The sequence below is a fragment of the Zosterops lateralis genome, assembly GCF_965231275.1.
Source record: "Zosterops lateralis genome assembly, chromosome: 13".
Taxonomy (NCBI): domain Eukaryota; kingdom Metazoa; phylum Chordata; class Aves; order Passeriformes; family Zosteropidae; genus Zosterops; species Zosterops lateralis.
Genome location: NC_139773.1, coordinates 1,818,714 through 1,838,852, shown reverse-complemented (window position 1 = coordinate 1,838,852; position 20,139 = coordinate 1,818,714). Strand labels below are relative to the sequence as shown.

Genomic DNA, 20,139 nt, shown 5'->3' with positions numbered 1-20,139 from the left:
CCCTCAGGCCCCCGGCCGTGCCCCGAGTGGTACCGAGCGGTGTTTGTTCCCTTCCGGGGGCCCCCGGGGCTTCTCGCTGCTGTTGAGCAGCCTCTTGGAGCCGTTTTCAGCATCGCTACCGCATTAATAGTCGATTTCATTAACCCTTAGGGGCTTTAGGGGTAAATTGCTTGTTTTCTAGTGGCTGCTTCCCCACAGCTGTGTTTGGGTAAGAGGAAAGCGCGGCCCAGCACTTCGTTATCGTTACACTACGTATATTATTTTCCATACAGCTTTTTTTTTTAGAACCCTTTGCCATTATTTTATTAAAACTATTAAAGGTTTGATTAAATTTATTTTTTTTAGTAAAACCTCAAAATATAAACTTATTTTCGTTAATTTTATTAAAATTATTTTATTTAAATTATATTTAAAATAGCACTATATTGCTATTTTTGCCGTTATTTTAAAATTTGTACCATTTAATTTTTTTACCTTTTTACCCTTGTTTTACCGTATTTACCATTATTTTACCATTTTAGTCATTGTTTTATAATTTTAATATTTTTATCATTATTTTATAAGCATTTTGAAAATTTCCTTCTTAAAAACTTACGTTTTAATACCCAGGTGTTAATTTGTGAATGCTTAGGTGGAATTAATTGTGGGTGCATTGGAAACTTCCTGAGGATGCTTTAAATAGATAATAATTTTACTTAATAATAATCTGGTTTTAATTAGATAAATATGTGAATCGTGGTGGTAGCATTAAAATCTCTCAGCCAATGTCCTGCTCCATTTCCTCACCTCTTAATTACCTTTGCTAATCAGCAAAGCTGAAATTGAGCTTTTAGTGGGAGGTGTCCCTGCCCATGGTGGGGGTGGGACTTGGTCGCTTTAATTTCCCTTTCAACCCAAACCAGGCTGCGATCCTGGGAAATTCCTCTCTCCAACCTCTTGAGTTGCTCCCAAAAATCAGAGCAGCCTGTGTCCTTCTTTTTTCCACCCAAAGTGATTCTAAGCAGCTGAGTTTTAACAACAAGGACATCACTAAAATGGAACCAGCTTTACTTGATGCAGTGATTTTTCAAGAACTGAATTTTCTTTTTGCAACTTAATAATTAATTGATTATATTTGAGATACTTGTGTCAATTTCCCCACCAAAACATTAATTTCTGGTTTTTATCCGTGTGGCAGCAGCATAGGGAGGCCGGGGGAAGCAGCAGACCTGAATTAGAGCTGCTAGGGAATAATTTCTAGTGCTGCTGTAAATGTTTAGGAGCACAATAAGAAACAAGATGGTTGTGCATTAAGTGAGGCCCCACATTTTTAATTATTAAGACATCTCTGTGCATTTATTAATCACCAGAGAGTGCAAAGGGAAAGCAGCTCAGCAGGGGTTTGTTTGCCTTTAGAGAACTTGCTGTAAAATTTTATCCCAAACTGATTTATTTATCTGTCCTAAATTCTGGACTGTGTTCAACATGTGGGAGTCTTAATTTTGGGGGGGCATGAACTTTACCAGAGCACTTCTGTGGCTTCTCTGCTAAAGTTTTAGGAGTCTGTTTCCCAGTCTTCGACAGAAAAATTAATTAAACATCAAGCTGCCCCTAAAGTTCTGCTGGTGCTTGAAATCCTTATGGGATGAGTGACATTTGTGGGAGGACCCAGAGCCATCCCAACTTTCTGGATGACTCTGGGCCCTGCAGGGTCCAGGATAGACCCGTGCCCTGGGGAATGTGGTGGGGTTGGAGCTGTGCTTGGAGGCTCTGTTAGCCCAGTGTCTTCGTTTACCTGTGCCTGCACAGTTGAACTGGAGCATGGAGCCCAACTCCCTGCCAGATCCAGGCATTCCTGCAGGAAACAGCTCATCTGTGGCCCAGGAAAAGTTCCGTGTGCTGGTGGGAGTGACTGGAAGCGTGGCTGCCCTCAAGCTACCCCTGCTCGTTGCAGAATTGCTGAAAATCCCTGGGGTGAGTGAAGCTGGTGGTGGAGCTTTGTCACGTTGGAGTTACCCTTGTTTTGAGGAGAGAACACGTGGCTTCTGCTGAAATTTCAAGTTCCTCCTTGGGGCCCTTTAGTTCAGAGGTTTCTGTGAGGAGGAGTCCACCTGTTTTTAGTTTTGTTTTTTTTTTTTTTTTCCCCTTATCATTTCATACTTGAAACGGTCTTTGCTTTGAGTGTGTTTTTTTTTTTGGTTTTGTGTGGTTTTTTTGGGGTTTTTTTTGGTTTTTTTGGTTTTTTTTTCTGGAGTTTGTCCTTGTCACTCAAAGTCTCAGATGTGGTTGAAGACAGGGGGTGATGCTTCTGAAACTTGAAATCTCCAGGCTATTGCAGTTTTCCCTGGGTGGGATGTGGCTTTTCCAAATGTGATCCAGAAAGGGAAAACAGACCTTGTAAAACCAGAAATGGAAAACACAAGCTCCTATATGTTTTTGTGTAGTATTTTTTTACTATTTGTTGTCTGGAGTAACAGAGTTGCCCAGTAGAGGCCACTGGTGATTGATCAGGGAGGGAAATGTGCTCTCTTCTGCTGTAGGATGAAGTTAAACCTAGAAAACTTTTAGGTTTTTAGAAATGGAGGAAATATTTTGGAGCAGTGAAAGAAAAAAGTGGCAGGGGCAAGAGGGTGTACTGATATCTGCAGATTTATTGATTAGATTGCTGCATGAATATCCTTTGGGATGACTTGGGAGGCTGTGCCTTGTGGGTACATTGAGCAGAGGCAGAGGAGGTGCTGATTTATGTGGTTGGTGTTGATAGCCAAGCTGGAAAGGGTGCTGGAGGTGAGGCATGTGTGGCAAAGTGAGGCCTCAGTTAATTTATGACTTGACCTGAAGTGATTAGTGAGGTCAAAGGTCCCAGCCTGAAATAAGAAAGACAAAGAAAAATGACATGAAGGAATGGTGTGACCAGCCCAGAGTCAGAGATAGAGATCTTCTAATCCTCTCCCTCTTGGATTAGCTTGGCTATTGTCCATTTTCCTTTGCTTCTGGAGCTTGAGACATCCTTCTGTGCAGGTGACAAGCAGAATGCAGATGACCTGTGGTAGGAATGTGGCCTAAACCCTTTGCCTCTCTTCGAGTGTTTGTTTCATAATTAAAAGCTGCAGACAGCTGGACTCAAACTCTCTGTACAGCCCCAGAGGTCTGTGACGTCCACTGCAGACTTTGTGGCCACTGGTTTTAAGGCAGAAAAAGCAAAAGTGGGACATCCAGGTGTTTATAAAAGTTTATTAATCAAAGTTATTTGCTCATTTCTGTTGTGATTTCAAGGCCTGCTGAGTCGATGTAACTTTCCCATGGAGTTTGTTGAGTCGTGCACCAGGCTGTTGCATCGATTTCTTTACTGCTGGAGCAGAACTTCAAGAAGGAGGCAGGGCAGGAGCAGAGGAAAGGCTTTGATACCAGAGGAGATGTGGTCACAGGCTTGAAGCCAGAGTGGTTAGTTCAAATTGATGTTTTGCCTGAAATGGTCTGTGGTGAATGACTTGGCAGAGTGGTTTTGCTGCTCATTAAAGTTTAACACCTCCTGGAGGGTGCCAGTGGATGTGACAGCTCACTGCCTTCTGCTTGACTTGTCCTGGCAGTGTCCAAGACCAGCCTTGGACACGGCTTGGAGCGCCCTGGGATAGTGTCCCTGCCTGTGGCAGGGGGTGGAACTGGAGCACCTTTGATTTCCTTTCCAATCCAAACCAGTCTGTGATCCTAGGATAAAGAAAGGCGAGGACAGACTTTCTGGTGGGCAAAATGTTTTGCTCTTGGAGCTCTAGGATGTCACCTGGATTTCAGGTTTAAATCACACCCTGTCACTTCATTGTGCGCCTGCCAGGCAGCCTCTGCCTCAGCTTGTAGGTGCCATTTAACAGAGGAGCTGCTCATTCTCGTGTGCTCAGGCTATCTGGAAAGATTTTGCTGTCAGAACTGAGAAAACCATTAAAAAATAATCACATGCACCTCCTTACCCAAGCAGAAAGGGCTGTGCCAGGAGAATCCTCTATCAGAGACCAGCAGTGTTGCCTGAAGACAGGAGAGCAGTTTTGTGGTAAAGTTTGTTTTGGAGATTTGGCTTAAACCAAAGACCTCTAACTAATCTAAACTGTCTCCAGTGAGGGAGTTTGAGTGTGGCCAGACTGCCTTTGCTGTTGGAGATATGCACAGGCAAACAGAGGGTGTGCCAGGTAAATAGGATAAACCGTGTAGGCTAAAGTGATCTTGAGAGCACTGACCTCGTCCGAGTGGAGCTGGGGGGACTTGAAGGACTTGCTGAGAACGAGGGAACCAGGAGCCCACCCCAGCAGGAAACCTTCATTAGGGAGAATATTTAACTCGCAGAACAACTTTCTTGGGGGGTGGTGGATTTCAGCCACCAGCACTCAGGCTCCTTGAACATCCCTCTGGAATGTTCTCGCCTGGAATGGTTGGATGCAGTGCTCGACAGCCAGAGCTCTTCCCTACTCTTGGGCTTATACTTGGAAGAAATAAACTTTTTTTTCAATGATACCATTTCAGAGAGCAGCCCCATCCTCCTTGAAACTGCACAGTGGCCTTTAAACCCCCCAAATAAATACATTTTCTTGCAGACTGAGGTTAACACCTCACCCGATGCGCAGCAGAGCGGCGATCGCGCCTTTGTGGGTGTTGCTGCTTGGCTCGCGCAGTTTCCTGTGGGGTGAGGTTGGCATGGAAATAATACCCTTAGCTAATGCCTGTGAGTGTGATCTTCACACTCAAAAACACTACGAACATCTGTGATTCCTGGTCAGGGGTGCTTTGAGAAAAACAGATGTGCAGTACCAAGAATGTATCATGCAGCTGTATTATCCTGTCACTTTTCCCTCAGAAAATGGGGGAAATTACCAGTGGCCACAATATGCCAAGGCTGGGATTTTCCACTGCTTCCAGTTTCTGCTCTCATAGATGCAAGGAGCCAACACTGCCTCATTCCCAGTGGAATAAATGGTGTTGGGAGCTGGATTAATGTGCTTTATCACATCACTGCTGCTGTTGCAGAGAGTTGCTTGGAGGTTTCTAGCAGGTGATTGTAGCAAGGAGTGCACACACTGGGTGCCTCATCAGTTTTCTACCTCAAGGCTCCTTCCTCCAGCAGGAAGGAGCTGCTGGTGGGGCTGATTTCTCCCCATCTCACTGTCAGATAACAGAACTGTGCAGTGGGTTCTGGGAGCTGCTGGAAGGAGCAGGCAGTGGCCAATACTATGAAAAAAGGGTCTTTGTCACTGTAATTGGCAGCCTGAAGTTCATCTTCCTCAGCTCCATCCATGTGTTGGCCTGCCCGTTGACCGGTTTAAGGAACCTCCTTGGCAGGAATTGCAGCTGGAAATTCAGTTCCATGTCCTGCATGGGCAGTCAGGGCATGCAGAGCTGACACTGGCTGATCCTGGTATGTAGAGGTGAACCTCTGGTTCACTGCCTGTGGCAGGAGGTGTTGGCAACGTTTATCAGAGCTGCAGGACACATAGAAAACAGGGAAAAGCCCTCTTGTCCACTTGGGAAGATTCCTGCAGGAGGAAAGGAGAGGTTCACCTCAGCACCTTTTGTGTGTGTCAGCTAAACATCTGAAGAATGGGATGGGCTTTCCCCAGTAGACACCAATAAATGAAGGTTCCAGTGCCTTTGCAGGTTTGTCTGAGATTTCAGAGAGAGCCCTCATGTGTTCACCCAGTCTCTCTTTGTGAAAGCCACTGGTTAGCTGCACAGAAACCCTGTGCTATGGACATACCTGCACAAAGGTTTTCCCTTTTGCTTGGCAGGTGAGGACCTGCCTGTTTTAGGTGGAGATGAAATGAGTTCCTGGCTCCTGTGGATGCCTGTGGTGGCTTGGCCTTTCAGCTGTGAATAGGGGAAGCTCTCTGAGAAGCCACAAAAACTTCAAAATTGTCCTCAAGTCTAACCAGTGGTCTTTTTCTTTCTGCTTAGCTCGGGGTGAAGGTGGTCACTACTGAAAGAGCAAAACATTTCTACAATGCCCAGGAGATTCCTGTGACCCTCTATGGTGATGAAGAGGAGTGGCAGGTGAGTTGTTCCTGCAAACAGAACCGTTCCTCTAAATTTTCTTGCAAGAAACCACACTTAGTTCTTTTTTTAAACCTGGGCCAAGACTCACTCGTTGGTCTAGTAATAATGTTTAAAATGTGGCTTTTGAAGAATGTGCTGTAAATAAGGAAGAAGAGAGAGGCTGCCCTGATTCACTGCAGGATTTTGTCCTGTAGCAGTCGTCTCTCTCCACCCTGGGCCCAGCTGCTCTGAGAGGAGTGTCAGGAAATGTCAAGACAGCTACTGCAGAGCCATGGTGAGCATATTTGGTGGCTGTCATGAGTCATACTTGTCACGCAAGCAGCAGCTTCATTCTCCTTAGCTCAGCTGTCAGGGCTGTGAACATCTCTGGTCTCTGTGAAATGGCTTTTTTTCCTCACTGCAGTTTTACTGACACATTTTGAGAGTCCTTGAGTAGGAAGAGGTTCTTTTTACAAGAATCAAGATTTGTTTTTCCATATTTTTATCCCTGCTTTGCAGTGCTGATCTGAGCACTCTCCTTACCCTTATTGCTGCTCACACGTGAGCATTGCTTTTAAGGGGACAGAAATATGGCAATGGCCAGGGAACTTTCTGACTGGTCTCAGGGGTTGGTGGATACCTGCTGGATCCCAGGGTGCTACAGCCTCAGGCAGTTATTTCTGAGGAGCCCTCAGTGGGGGGATACAAGAGGTGCACGTCAGGCTTTGAGGTCTGCTGGCACACTGGAGAGCAGGCACAGAGCTCTTGTGGTGGGAAATAATCACAGAATGGTTTGGGTTGGAAGGGGCCTCAAAGCTCATCCAGTTGCACGCTCTGCCATGGGCAGGGGACACCTTCCACTATCCCAGGTTGCTCCAAGCCCATCCAACCTGGCCTAGAACATTTCCAGGGATGGGGCAGGCAGTTTCTCTGGGCAATCCGTACCAGGGCCTCACCACCCTCACAGGGAATAATTTCTTCCAGTATCCCATCTAACCCTGCCCTCTGCCAGTGGGAAGCCATTTCCCCTTGTCCTGTTGCTCCAGGTCCTTGTAAATAGCCTCCCTCCATCTTATTGGCTCCTTCAGTCACTGGAAGGACACAATTAGGTCATCCCAAAGCCTTCTCTTTTCCAAGCTGAGCACTGCCAGTTCTCCCAGCCTTTCATCATGGGAGAGGTGCTCCATCCCTCTGATCAGCCTGATGGCCTCCTCTGGGCTCTCTGTTACAGCCTGCTCAGCATCTCTTTGTGAGATGCTTCACTCGGCAATAAAATGACAAGAAAGAATAGAATTGAGTGGAGGAGGCGGGAAAGGTGTTCAGGGAGCCCCGGGTTTTCGGATGCTGCCTTTTTGTTGTGGCTTCCCATGACTCAGAGAAGGAGCAGTTTGTGGCCCTGATGCAGCCCATGCTGGCCTGTGGTTGGGTGTCCTCTGGGGAGTGTGACATCAGCAAACACCTGATGCTGTTTGCTGCTGTTCAGGACTCTTTCCCAGTTAATGGAGCTGTTAAGGCCAGGGTTCTCTTGAGCAATTCAGGGCTTTAGTAAAAACAGAAATATTCTCTCGAGAGTGAGTGTGTCAAAGAGAAGCTGTGGCTGCCCCATCCCTGGAAGTGTTCAGGGGTTGGATGGGCCTTGGAGCAACCTGGTCAAGTGGAAGGTGTCCCTGCCCATGAGACAAGGTGAGCTTTAAGGTCCCTCCCAACACAAACCCTTCTGTGATTCAAAGAGCTGAGAGAGGAGGGAAGTGCCAAACTGGATAAACCTCATCAATCATGGAGAAAGTCAACAGGACACTGTTCCCTCCAGTACTTAGGAGGGTTCCCTTTGCTGCTGTCAGTGTGAGTTGGGTTGTGCATCCTAATTAAAAGTGACTTGTTCAGTTAGGGGTCTGTACCTCATGAGAAGCCAGTGGGCAGTTTCACTTCAATGTGAAACTTATAATTCACATGGATTCCCCAGGAAATGTACCTTGGTTTGGGCCTGCCTGGCTCAGCTGGCTGAAGGATGGAGCTCTTAGGAATCATTCCAGAGCTAAGGGATGCTGTGGATGGGGACAGCTCTTGGCTGTAAGTTGAAACCTGTGGTTGTCAGATGTGTGAACTGTCTTATGGGGCAAGGATCCCCCCCCCATCTGCTGTTCTGCTGCCATCCCTTGAATTCCATAAGTATCATTCCATAGGAATTCCATAAGGAGTTGTGTTTCCTGAGGTGTCTGAGGGGTTGGTGCTCCTCACTTGTCTCCCCCACAGCTGTGGAAGGGCCGCTCAGACCCCGTCCTGCACATTGAGCTCCGGCGCTGGGCTGACCTCATGGTGGTGGCACCTCTGGACGCCAACACGCTGGCAAAGGTGGCCAATGGCATCTGTGACAACCTGCTGGTGAGTACCTGGGCTCTGCCTGCCACTGCTGCCACTGCCTCAGGACTTCCTGACCTTGGTGCTTCTGCAGCATCACCAACAGCACCATTTGCACGTTCCACTCCCCCTTTACCCTTCATCTGCTTGTCTCTCACTTCCCCAGCATGGTTCCCCTGCTCCTTCTCTTTCCTTCTTGACCTAATCCCTTCCCATGCCTTGACTCTGTCAGTCTCTCGGTCTTATTTCCCTGTCCCTGCTTTGTGTCTTCCTTGCTTTTTCTGAAGGGTGGTATTTCCTTCTGCCTCCATCCTCTCTCTCTGTCACTCAAACACATGCTCACTCACTTTTGAGCTCCTCTAGATTTTTTCAATGCAATCTGGAAAGACACCTGTGAGATCAGATAAAACTGTTTACTTCCTGCTACTTCACCACCTCCCTCACCTAACATAGCACAGACTTTCAAACATGCTCATGCCCACTTACCTCCCAGTCTCAGCTACAGAGGCTTTTGCTTGTTCAGGCTTGTTTTTTAGTATTTAAAGTGCTCTTGAGGCTCTTCAGCCTGATCAGAAAGTGTATTAAAAGGGAGTGTGCTTTGATGTTGGGTACTGGGGACCTTCAGCGGGGCTGAATGTTTTGTGGCCAGGCATTAACAATGCAAAAGATCTCAGGAAGCTGCAGGTCTGTGTGACCTACAGCCTTTTGGGTAAGAAATGCATATAGATGAACAAAATCCACCCAGAACAGATCACTGGGGATCTGAGAGAAGCCAGAAAGAGTCATGGTAAGGACAAGCAATGTCTTGTCCTTCTGGGTCCCTTGTGGGTGTGCTGGTTTAGCAGAGGGAAGAGTTCAGGAAGGATGTCAGGCTTTACATGCTCCTGGCAGTCTTTAAGAGCCTTGTGAAGGGAAGAGGCAGTTCCAGGAAAGGAAAGGGAGTGCTGGATGTTCTGGTTGGCAGTTCAGAACAGATTCCATCAGATTTCCTTCTGCTTGGAGAGGTTCAAGTCATAGGGTATAAAAAAGCATGGGCAGGGTTCCTGTAAGGACTCTGTGATCTGAGCTACTCCCTTGGAAACTCCTTTGTTGGAAGTGCTGCAAGGCCTGGGGAATCTGATGGACATTGCACTAAGAACAACCAGCATTTATCCCTCCAAGGGGATGAGGTGATCCTGGGTTATCTGGAAGTCCTGAGGAGTCAGATTTGATTGCCTGTAGCAGAAGCTGCCAGATGCTTTGTAACCTGCCAGCATGTCGTGCAGCAGCCCAGATGCTTGTGCTTGTGTTCTCCTTTGTAGTGTCCTGGAAGCAGCACTGCTTCCCTCGTGGGGAGTTAAGGATCCAGCTGGTATATCATGTCAAAAAGACTCATTGCCAGCTTTCGGTGTCCAGCTTTGCAGCTGGCTTATCTGAAGTGTTGTCCTGGGGGTTTCTCTGAGCTGGTAGGATCTGTGGCCATCTCTCAGCTTTTCTGTCTCCCACACAGTCTGTACACATCCTGTTCCAGCTTGGTTTGCTCTAGCCTGGGCTGCTGGCTGGAGCAGGGTGAGATTTATCCTCTGGGTAGCCTCTCTCATCTTTCCTGCCTGTCAGAGATGAGCTTGGCTGGAATGTGCTACAAATTACTCTCAGGCCATGGGTTAGTCCAGCTGTGCTGACAAAACGACAGCCAGGCTGGAAAGGTGCAGCAGAGGGATGGGAAGGAGTGAGGAAATCCAAGGCCTCCCTTGGCTTCTCCCGCAGACTTGTGTGATCCGCGCGTGGGACCTGAGCAAGCCGCTGCTCTTCTGCCCAGCCATGAACACGGCCATGTGGGAGCATCCCATCACAGCTCGGCAGGTGGAGCAGCTCAAGGGCTTTGGCTACACGGAGATCCCCTGTGTGGTGAAGAAACTCGTGTGTGGAGATGAAGGTCAGTTCCTTTCCGTGGCTCCTGCCCTTTTCCCTCCCTTGTCCTGGAGGGATGCGCTGCCTTTTGCTGTGTGGCCACAGAGATGTGGAACTGCCACGGTTTGTACACATAAGCTGGAGCTTTGCCCTCTGTTATCCCTTGTTATTAATTTTTAAGTAGCCTTAAGAGCTTCCAGCTGAGCCTGATCTTGAACAGAAATGCACATTTAGGAAGAGAGAAGATCAAAGAGAAGGATGGTTTTGTGGCAAGGGTTATCAGCCTGAGATTTGGGTGTCCTGACTTTGCCCTCTGCTGGGACTGGGGGCTGTTTTCATTGTGCCATCTTTGGGATTAAATCTTCTTCCTGAGAGCAGACAGTGAGAAAAGCCCTTTGCAGATGTGGCTGAGGGTGTAGCTGGACACACATTTAACATTTGTTATTGTTGTTGCCTGGGTTAATTTTTAGCTTCCCAAACAAGTTTTGATTTGGAGTTTTGACACCAGAGTTCTGTGAAGTGAAAGAGGGATGTGGAGAAAGTTCAGATTCAGTACATTTAGCTTGCAGTGCTAAGAAATAATGGTCTCATTTGAGTTTTAGTAGCTGCTTTAAATTGAGGTGTTTTGACTTTTGGGAAGAGTTTTGATACAAACCATTTGGATGAATGGATTTGCTTTTTTATTAACATTTCATTGGGCATATCTCTGTAAAATGCCCCCCAGTTCCAGCCATGGCCTGCACCTACTTCTTTGTAACAGCCCCAACTCCAGCAGGATTTTAACCACCCTGTTAATCCAATAAACAGTCTGTGACAAAGACAGGGTGTTAAAATGCCCCTCAGGGTTAAATTCTAGGCGTGGCTTAGTTTTGGAATTCTTAGGTAGGTGCAATGCCTTTAGAGATTTATGCTTTTGTAACTGAAAACCAATAAATATTTACAATTAGGTAAGTGTAGTCAAGTAACTCAGATGTCAGTTGAAATATCCTGGATGATTACCCTTCCACTGGGATTTTAGACATGATTACATCAAATTTCTTCATATCCAGCTCGGCTGTCTCAGCTGTGAGAGCAACTTCCTGAAGGAGCTTGGAGGAGAGGGATGCAGGGATGGCAGGAGCAGCCACATCTGACTGACTCCACTTGTGCTTTTGAGTCAATTCCCAGCAAGATCTTCCTGATGGCAAACACCAGGACTTTTCCTGGCAGCTTGTAGGGCGATTATGGCGTGGATTCCATCTCTCTGAAGACCCAAACTAGTCTCCACAACTGACATTTTTTCACCCCTTCCCCTTTTCTCAGGCTTTTCACCCCAGAGCCTCTTCCACACTCACTTTGGTTTTGTGGCTTCCATCCACACAGGGGTTTCCCTGGTTTCCACACAAGCAGCACACAGCAAAGCTCACACATGTGGTGCAGAAGAGACTCAGTTTGCACCAGTTTTGTCTGTTGAAATTGTGGTTTGTTTTGCTCTAGTAGGTTTCTCTTCCTCACCCCATGTGGTTGGGTCTCACCTAAAATGCACCAGATCCTCTCTGCCTCCAAGTTTTACCTGGAATTTTTCTCCCTTAGTGAAGGGTAGGTTTAGACAGAAAGTCCAGATAAAAGAGTGAGAATACCAAACAATTTCTTGATTGGATAGTTTCCATGCTGACCTTACCTTCATCATAACTTGGATGGATTTCTAGAGCCTGGCACACTGGCAGATTTCCACCTGTAGGCATGAGCTGTGCTGTAAGAGTTTGCTTTGCTAAACCTAAAAATCCAGTTGTGAATTGCCAGAAGTGCTGGAGTAGTGAGTGGTGGAGGAAGAAGGCAGGCCTTGGAAGTGTTCTGAAAGGATGTAGCTCTGCTAAGTCATGCAGAAGGAGTGTCTCTTGTTAGGTGCAGCTCTTCTCCCTGAGCTTAGGAGATGTCTTAGTTTGGAGAGACAGGTGTCTGCCAGAGGAAAGCTGGAGCTTCCCTTGGAATGGAGAATGTAAACCCCCTCCCTCCAAATTATTATAATTTTGAAATTAAGGGGCTTTCAGGCAAAGGTATGGGAATAACAATTTTTTACTGGGAATATTAAAAATGTAGTAGTACAAAAAAAGCAAACAAACAAAACAGAACAACACTGACAGTGTGAGAATACAACCTGACACCCTGTTAGTCAGGGTGTTGGGAGCAGTCCAGTTAAGTCCTCCTGCAGTGACAGATGTGGTTCTGTTGGAGCAGAGATGATCCTGTAGAAAGGTCCAGTGGTGCTGAGATGGGTCTGGTCTTCCTCTGGGAATCCAGTGCAAACAGGCTGTGCTGCTGTTCTGAATGCCAGGTTTGATCCAGGTGGGAGTGCTGGGCTCCTCCCCCTGGGTGGAGCATCTCCCCATGGGATGATGGAATTGTATCAGCCCTGCAGTGAGCCTGGATGGCCCATGGACAGCAGAGATCCCCTGGAGGGAGGATGGTCCTGGAAGAGATAAGAACACTGCCCCACCTGGTCTAACAGCTGCCCATAGACAGAAGACACCTGCCCCCAGAGCCATGAGGAATGGGTCATAGAAGAGATAAAGAAAAAAGGAAACAACACCTCCCCAGCCAGTTTCAACAGATGGAAATAGAATACATCTTGCATTGAACCCAAGACAGGAGAGCAGAAGGGTCCAAATCTGCCTGCAGCTTGTCCACAGGATGCTCCACACCTCTGGAGGTCTGAAAAAAGAGGAAAATTACCTCCGAGAACTAATTTCTGCTGAGCAGTAAATTATGAGATCAATTAGCCAGCAGGACAAAATATCAAGAAAGACTGCTTTTCAGTCTGTGAAAAACAAGCTTCACTTTCTTAGAAAAAAATTATAAATTTAATAAAAATTTTGAAAATACAATTAGGAGACAGACAAGCAAAATAGTTGGTGGCCAGGCAGGCACCTGGTGTGCAGCCAGAAGGCACACCTTAACTCAGAAAAACACTCCTTTAAATGTACCCGTTTGCTACATATTCAAAAGAACCTAATGCATTATTCAAACATTCCTTTGAGGTTAGAAATTCTTTCCTAGTTTTGACTCTCCCACCCTGCCCCTGTTTCACCAATTTAGCATTTTATTACTCCTTGTAGATAAATTTCTTGGTGGTGCCTCTTGGTCTCTCATGTCCCATTTTCTGATAACACAGGAACAATAAATTCCTCCCTGGCGCTTTGGTTCATCGTTGTCTTTATCTGGATAATTCAGGAATGCGGGAGGATTTTCTCTATCCTCGGTTCAGCCAATTTAGATGTTACAAAAACAGTCTTTATTTTAATATCATGTTATAGCCTAAGAAATATATATATATATTCATCAGACTACTTATTTCTAAGTGTCATTAATAGCAGAAATAAAAGAAATTAATACATTATAACTTTCCCACATTATATATTTTCATAGCATTCATTTTAATATTTGCAAAAAGCCAACTTTATAAAATACGCGTTTATAACAAGTCTTCCAAAAGAGACAAATACGTGTGGCAGAAGTATCTTTCCTCAGGTCCAGGCAAATTAGAAGAGTAAATGACCTCAATTCCCAGTGCTCAGTTCAGCACACAAGGTTAGACAAGGTGATTTAATCATCTCAGGCTTTAAAATTCTGAACCTGTGTTAAAAACTGTTTCAAAGGGAAGCAGCAGCACAGCATGAGATGAGATGTTCATCTGGCAGATAACCAAGCCCAAAGGAAAAGCCTTTCCATTTTGTTCTGTCCAGCTCTCAGCCTTCTCCAAGAGTTGCTCCCAAGACTCAGGCTGGTGGGGATCCACAACAGCTTTCTCTAATGGAGGTCCTTTCTCTCAGGCACAATCACGGGAATGGAATGGGTTTGTCAAGTCTTTTGTATGGGCAAAGACCATTTCAGAAAGATACTGAAAACATATAAATTTGAATTGGAATGCGCCCTGGGGAAAGGAGGTGAGATAGGGAATTTTGCTCCGCACACTTTTTTTAGGTAGCCCCCCACGTTGGATTTCACAATGTGGTTTTGCTCTTGCCCTGCAGGCCGAGGTGCCATGGCAGAAGTGTGGACCATCGTGGAAAGAGTTAAAGGGATCCTTGAAGAACGGGATGTGCCAAGGCAGAGCTGATGTTTTGGCATGTAAATGGTGGTTTTGTGCCTTCCTGATGGTTAGGAGATAAAGCCAGCAGGAAGCTGGGCTCAGCTGCTCTGGTACTTATGGCATGCATACCTTTAGCTGCTCTTCAGCAGAAGGAGCCAACGGTTTTCTTCCAGCTGGTGCCAAACTGAAATGCGGTACCTCACCACAGACCTTGAAAAACCAGAGCCAAGAATGTGCTGCTTTAGTGTGGAAAACCCTGTGGTATCTTGGGAGTAACGGTTCCCTTCCCAAGGCTGCTCAGCTTCCAGTGCTTTACACCTGCTCTGTTCTGGGCAGGCTGCAGAAAGTATTTGAGCTCCAGTGGTTCTAGAGAGGAAAAGGTACTGCAAATTGTGGTGCAGGGTAATTCCAGCCCCTTCTAGCAAGTGTCTCCTGGACCATTCCTGCTCTCCAAAGCCTGATCCATAGCTGTGCTGGCTGCACTTTCCCAGCAGGAGTCACTGTCCAAAAAGCATTTTCTCTCTGGGAACTTAATAAAAAAGAGTTTTTAATCCTGCCCCTGATGAGTTGCTTCTTGTAACTACTTTGGGAGGTGTTCCCCAGCCAGTATATTTGGTAAGTTGTTGTGTCTTCTTATGGTGTTTTATCAGACACGGAGAAAAATTGATTGAAAGGAGCTCTCCAGTCCTTTTTCCCTTTTGTAGTTGTTGTCTGGAGAGGGATGCAGGTATCAACCTCATTCCAAAGTGCCTCCTGCACATTTGGGTGCCCCAGTCAGGAAACAAGCAGGCCTGGCCCTCCTGGAAAACCAAGGGCAGGTGTTTCAAACTCCACCTTTGCTGACCTTTTCAGCTTGAAGATTACCTGCCTGGAGTGAATAAATTGGGAAATCCTCTGCCCTTGTGGGCCAGACCAGGCAGGACTCCTCAGTCCAGCCTTTCCTTGGGACCACAATCTTGCTTCTGAGGGGAATGGGAGCTGTGGAACATGCTGCTCCAGCAGAGCACTGCTGACCTGCAGAGTTCATTTTTGACTAAACCCAAACAAATTTGAGGCCTTGGGTGCATCCTGTCTGTGGGGGGAAACTCCAGCCTGCTGTGCACGAGGGAAGAGGTCGCTAGGTTAGGTTTGCTTGACTTATCCATCCCACACAAATAAAACCTCTGAACTTTCCCTGTTTTGGCTCTTCCATTGACAGAGGTCCACGGAGTCGCAATTTCTGAGAAGGATCCTGGTGTGAGCAGGGCTTGTGGCTCACACAGAGGGCTGAAGTGGAGTTGTGGCTGTGACTTCTGCATTTTGCCAGGGTTTATGGAGTGACCTGCATCATTTGCTCGTGTTCTCAGCTCTCAGTCTCGGAGGACCTTCCCTTAAGCTCACTGACAGTAGCAGAGATGTTTCTGGCTTCCATGAGTTTTGATGGTGAATTGTTTCTGCTGCTCACAGGGAAATGTGTGTTTTGGCTGCTACAATTGGCACTTGTCCTTGGGGCTTTCTCATGGCTATCTCCTGTGCCTGGAGTTGTTTATCCCTCCTTCTGCTCCCTGACTTGGCAGCACAGAGAATCCAACAGAAATTTCTCTATCCTACAGCTCTGATAAGAGCCTTCCTCTCTTCCAAGCCTGCTTTTCTGCTTTGAGCTCCTCCAGAAATGTTGACAAGTGATCCTCTGTGCAATTGCTGTGATTTTTTCACTGGAAGCAGGTGTGATAGCATTCCATCCAGGCTGGGATAAACCTGTGCCCAAAACACCTTTCCTTCAGGTCAAATAGAAGAAACAGTTACATTCCTTCTGGGAGGCAGGAGCAGCTCCCAGCCTGGTATAGAGGAGGTGCAGCAGCCCATGGGCAGGAACTGCTCCCTATGGAAAAGGAGCAGGAACAGAACTGGGGAATCTCTTTCTGCTTGAGGAGGTGACTTTGGGACAGTGTTTTCTAGGATGAGTCTTGGGGTGGTGATGAAGGGCCTGATTCCAAACCAGGGCTGTGTGCCAGCTTGGGAAATAGGCACTGCCAGGCTCTCCTTAACCAGTGAGGTCACCAAGAGATGTTGAGGCATGGATCCCTCAGGGCACTCAGGCTTCCTCCTCCATCCCTCACAGCTCTGTGTGCGACCCAGGTTCACAGGGCAGGCCCATGACACTTCCCATGAGCTTTTTCTTTTCCTTCAGCACTTTATGAGCCATACGCTGATTTTTTTGTTTCACTTTCCCATGAAACTCTCAGATGACTGAGGCAGTACCACCATGAATCCTGCTGTGTTGCAATTTCATTCATCCTGCTTAAAACTGTTTCTCTCAGCATGGCTTGGGAGTGATAAAGAGCCGGGACAAAAGCTGAGTGAAGGCAGCAGCCCACCTCCATTCCTGGGCTTGGACGTGCCTCTCAGCATCCCTGGCTCTGGCTGCTTCTCCCCATCCCAAACCTGATGGGATCCCCTTGCTGCTTGGATTCGGAGAGCACTGGAAGAGGATGGAGATGCCGTGGTGCTGTTTTGGTCTGGCATTGATCAGGAGCTGGCTCCCCAGCTTGACTTTGGATGGGAATTGCATCATCTCACGTGCCTGTCCCATCCCACTCCTCCATCTTGGGAGCCTGCAGCAGGAAAAAAAACATCAGAAAAAAGTGACAACACCTCCCCATATTTAGCCTTGGAGCAGCAGTGCCTCTGTGTTGCACCTGGGGCAGTGGCTTTGCACCCTGGGGCTCCGGATTTGGCACCTGCCCCCCCCCCCCTCCCGCCGGGGGTGGGGATGCCGCCCACTCCGGATCCCCAAAGCTCACGAGGTGGCAGGAAGTGGGTTTGTCCCCAACCACAGCCCAGCCAGGCACTGAGGGAGGCCAGGGGTTGCCACAGGGTGGCAAGTGAGAACAGGAGGTGTTGGTAGGTTTTTTCTTTTCTTTGCTTTGGCAGGGTTCAAAATGACACCACAAGGCACGAATCTTTCTCCTGTAAGATCACAGTGACAGTGGAAAAGGGAGATGATCCAAAGGGATAGTGGTGGTTCCAACCTGTGCCCTCGTGTTTTGCTTTCCATGTGCTTATTTTTTTGTCTGGCCAGCCCTCCTGACGTGGGAGATGCTGGGAAGCAGCTGCATGACCCTGACTGGTGATAAGGCTGGTGCCAAAAGACCCAGCAGGGCTCAGCACAGACTCCTTGGCACCAGCAACACCGATAGCTTGGCTTCGGTGGGGCAACCTCACAATTAAAACTTGCAGGTGCAGGGTTCTTTCCCTGGCCACCTGCCTCAGTGGGTGCTTGAAAAATTGTTTCCAGGCGTAATTGAGCTTAATTAGAGCTTGAGTTCCCTGGAGCTGGGAGGCTCAGAGATGCACAGGGGACTGAAATAATCCAATGGGGCAGTTCCCTGCTAGGTCTCACCCTGTATGGGGTTTTATTCATGTTGTCCTTTAGGTGGAGATTTTTTTTTTTTTTTTTTTTTTAATCTGGGAATGCTGGCTTTGGTGTTGTACCTCACTTCTCTGACTCTCCAGGGAAAACGGGATAAAGGGGATGGAATGACCAAAAAGCCTTTGTCCTGTCCAGGGAGATGAGGAATAAAGGTCACTTTAGTCATCACAGTAAAGATAAAATTAATATACTCTTGACCACAGGGTCCTGGGATCCTAAAGGGAAATGGGCTCTACATGGAGACTCCTAAAATCAGGCTTAAAATCAGGCTCCAGCTAGTGTGATTGCAAAGATTCCTCAGTCTGAAATTGGGGAGTGCCTGGTGTGCTCCCAATCCCCTGTGCCATGGCATTCAACCCCTTGCAAGTCATCCTTGGCCACTGCCAGCTGTGGGGGGAGAGCACTCCAGGGACCCTTTGTCCCCCTGGTCCCACAGGAGTATCCAGAAAATCCTCCCACATCCTTCCCCCAGCGCTGGGCAAGTGTGCCAGGAGAGGCAGTGCCAAAACAAGCTAGAGGAGGGCCAGCACAGAGATAAAAGCTTTATAAAAGGGATTTATTTCTCCATGGCTCCTTGGAGGGCTGAAGAGCCTTTCCCCAGGAGAGCTGTACCCTCAAGAGCAGCCTGAGCCCCTGAGCCTGGCTCTGCTCTGTCTTGATTTCCACAGGGTGCTTGAGTGGTTTATGGTTTTGGAGACAGGATTCATGAACTCCAGCGTGATAAGGATGAGGGAGGAAAGAAAAGCCACGTCAACCTGAAGGAATGTGGCTGGTAGAGAGCCCAGCCTCAGCTGGCAAAAGCCCTGGGAGAGGGGATCAGGCGTAAAAAGAGACAAGATGAGAACATGTGCCTGAAAAAATAGCTGAAAGCCTCCCATCCCTGCTTCAGGGGCTCTTGTCCCCCAAATCCACTGCAGCTCTGAGGCCATGAGATGGCTCCAGATTAACTCCATGGACACTGATCAGCCAAACTTCCTAACTGGGGATAATTGATGGCCTGAGCTGTTGTGTTTGCACAGGGCTGACTGTGCTCCCGAGGCTCCAGCCTTCCTCCAGACCACTGCTTGCTTCCCCGAGAATCAGGAACTGGCATGGGATCTGGGAGCCATGCCAGAGCCATGCCAGCCATCCCAAAGCAAGCTCCTGTGTGAGTGACAGGTGAGGAAAGCATTGTCCCTTCATTCCCCTGCTCTGCTGGGCAGCACTGTGTGCCTGCTGGGCACATGGTTTGGGAATCTGATGCCGTGCTGAGATTTCCTTCACCATTGAGAATGAGAGTGGCAGGGAAAGCCCCGACCTGGTTCCTGCTGCCCCCTGTGCAAACACATCATGTTTGCCATGCCTTTATAAAGGCAGCAGAATTTGGCTGTGATGAGAGAACATGGCCATTATCAGAAAGAATTCCAGCTCTGAGATATGCCAAGGCACAGGCAGACTGCCCCTTGTTCCCATCCAGAATATCCTTCCTGAGGGTGGAGAGCTCCAGCTCTTGCAGCATCCCCAGGGAGTCTGCATCCTGCATACCCTCGGGGTGAGTCTGCTCTGAGATGCTCTGGGTGGATGTTATTTACAGCAGCGTTTTTCATCGATAGGAAATGGTTCTTGGTGCCGGGAAAAAGCTGCTGGCAGGGTGCGGGCAGGGTGCAGCCGGAGCACCCAAATGCCTGCAGCTCGTGAACGCTGCCAGTTGCCTCAGCAGAAAGTCAATATTGACCCTCCGTCAGCGCTTGCACGCACCGGCACTCCTGCTGCCAAGGCAGAACAAAGCCCAGTGCGTCCCTTCAGCACCGCCTCTCTGTGCCGGCTCTTCAAAAATAAACAGCGTTAAATTGTTGGGTCTGCCGGGGCTTTGCTTGTCGTCCCTGAATTTCTTGCCTTCAAGTGTTTGAGTCTTTGCAGCAGCTTTCTCACGCTGCTTCATGTAAACAATATGTATTCTTAGAAATTATCTGTATGTTTTGCATTCTTGTTCTCTGAGAGAGAACTTGACTGATGGTCATATTGACCAATGGAGTCAGGAGGTTGTAACCTCCTTGGGCCAATCTTGGCCCTCTGTACAAAATGTATATAGGCCTTTGGAGTCAGATAATAAAGAGCTTTCCATGATTCACCAAGCTGCTGCCTGCTGTCTTCTGTGAGGCTCCACTCCCACGTCTCAACGTGTTGCCCCTCTAAAGGCTGGGGTAACATTTGCTGGAAGTCAAATGCCTGGGAAAAGCCATGGAGAAAGAGAGCTCCAGCTGCTCTGCTTCTTACTCCTCACCCTTCTCTCCCGAGCCAGCATCCCTCCTCTCCCAGGGCACCCATCCAAGCTGGATCACTACAGGGAAGGGACATCACCTCACATCTCCGTCACATCCCCAGCTCCTCGGAGGGCACTGTTGTGCCAGAGCCGGGACACGGGAACTGGCAGCAC

At 47.8% G+C, this 20,139-nt stretch overlaps 1 protein-coding gene across 4 annotated transcripts; it reads left to right on the top strand.

Annotated features, from left to right (window-relative positions):
• On the top strand, positions 1-16,954 carry PPCDC (phosphopantothenoylcysteine decarboxylase). Of its 4 annotated transcripts, XM_083871006.1 has the most exons (7): positions 1-208; positions 1,789-1,953; positions 5,917-6,012; positions 8,248-8,376; positions 10,099-10,267; positions 14,253-14,349; positions 15,510-15,624. In XM_083871006.1, the coding sequence occupies exons 2-6, from the start codon at positions 1,801-1,803 to the stop codon at positions 14,336-14,338; spliced, it is 633 nt and encodes a 210-aa protein (XP_083727132.1). In that variant the 5' UTR covers positions 1-208; positions 1,789-1,800; the 3' UTR covers positions 14,339-14,349; positions 15,510-15,624. The 4 variants fall into 4 exon arrangements, with proteins under 4 accessions (XP_083727132.1, XP_083727130.1, XP_083727131.1 ...); XM_083871004.1 differs by lacking the exon at positions 14,253-14,349 and having other exon boundaries at positions 15,510-16,950; XM_083871005.1 differs by lacking the exon at positions 15,510-15,624 and having other exon boundaries at positions 14,253-14,925.
• Positions 16,955-20,139: the final 3,185 nt, after the last annotated feature.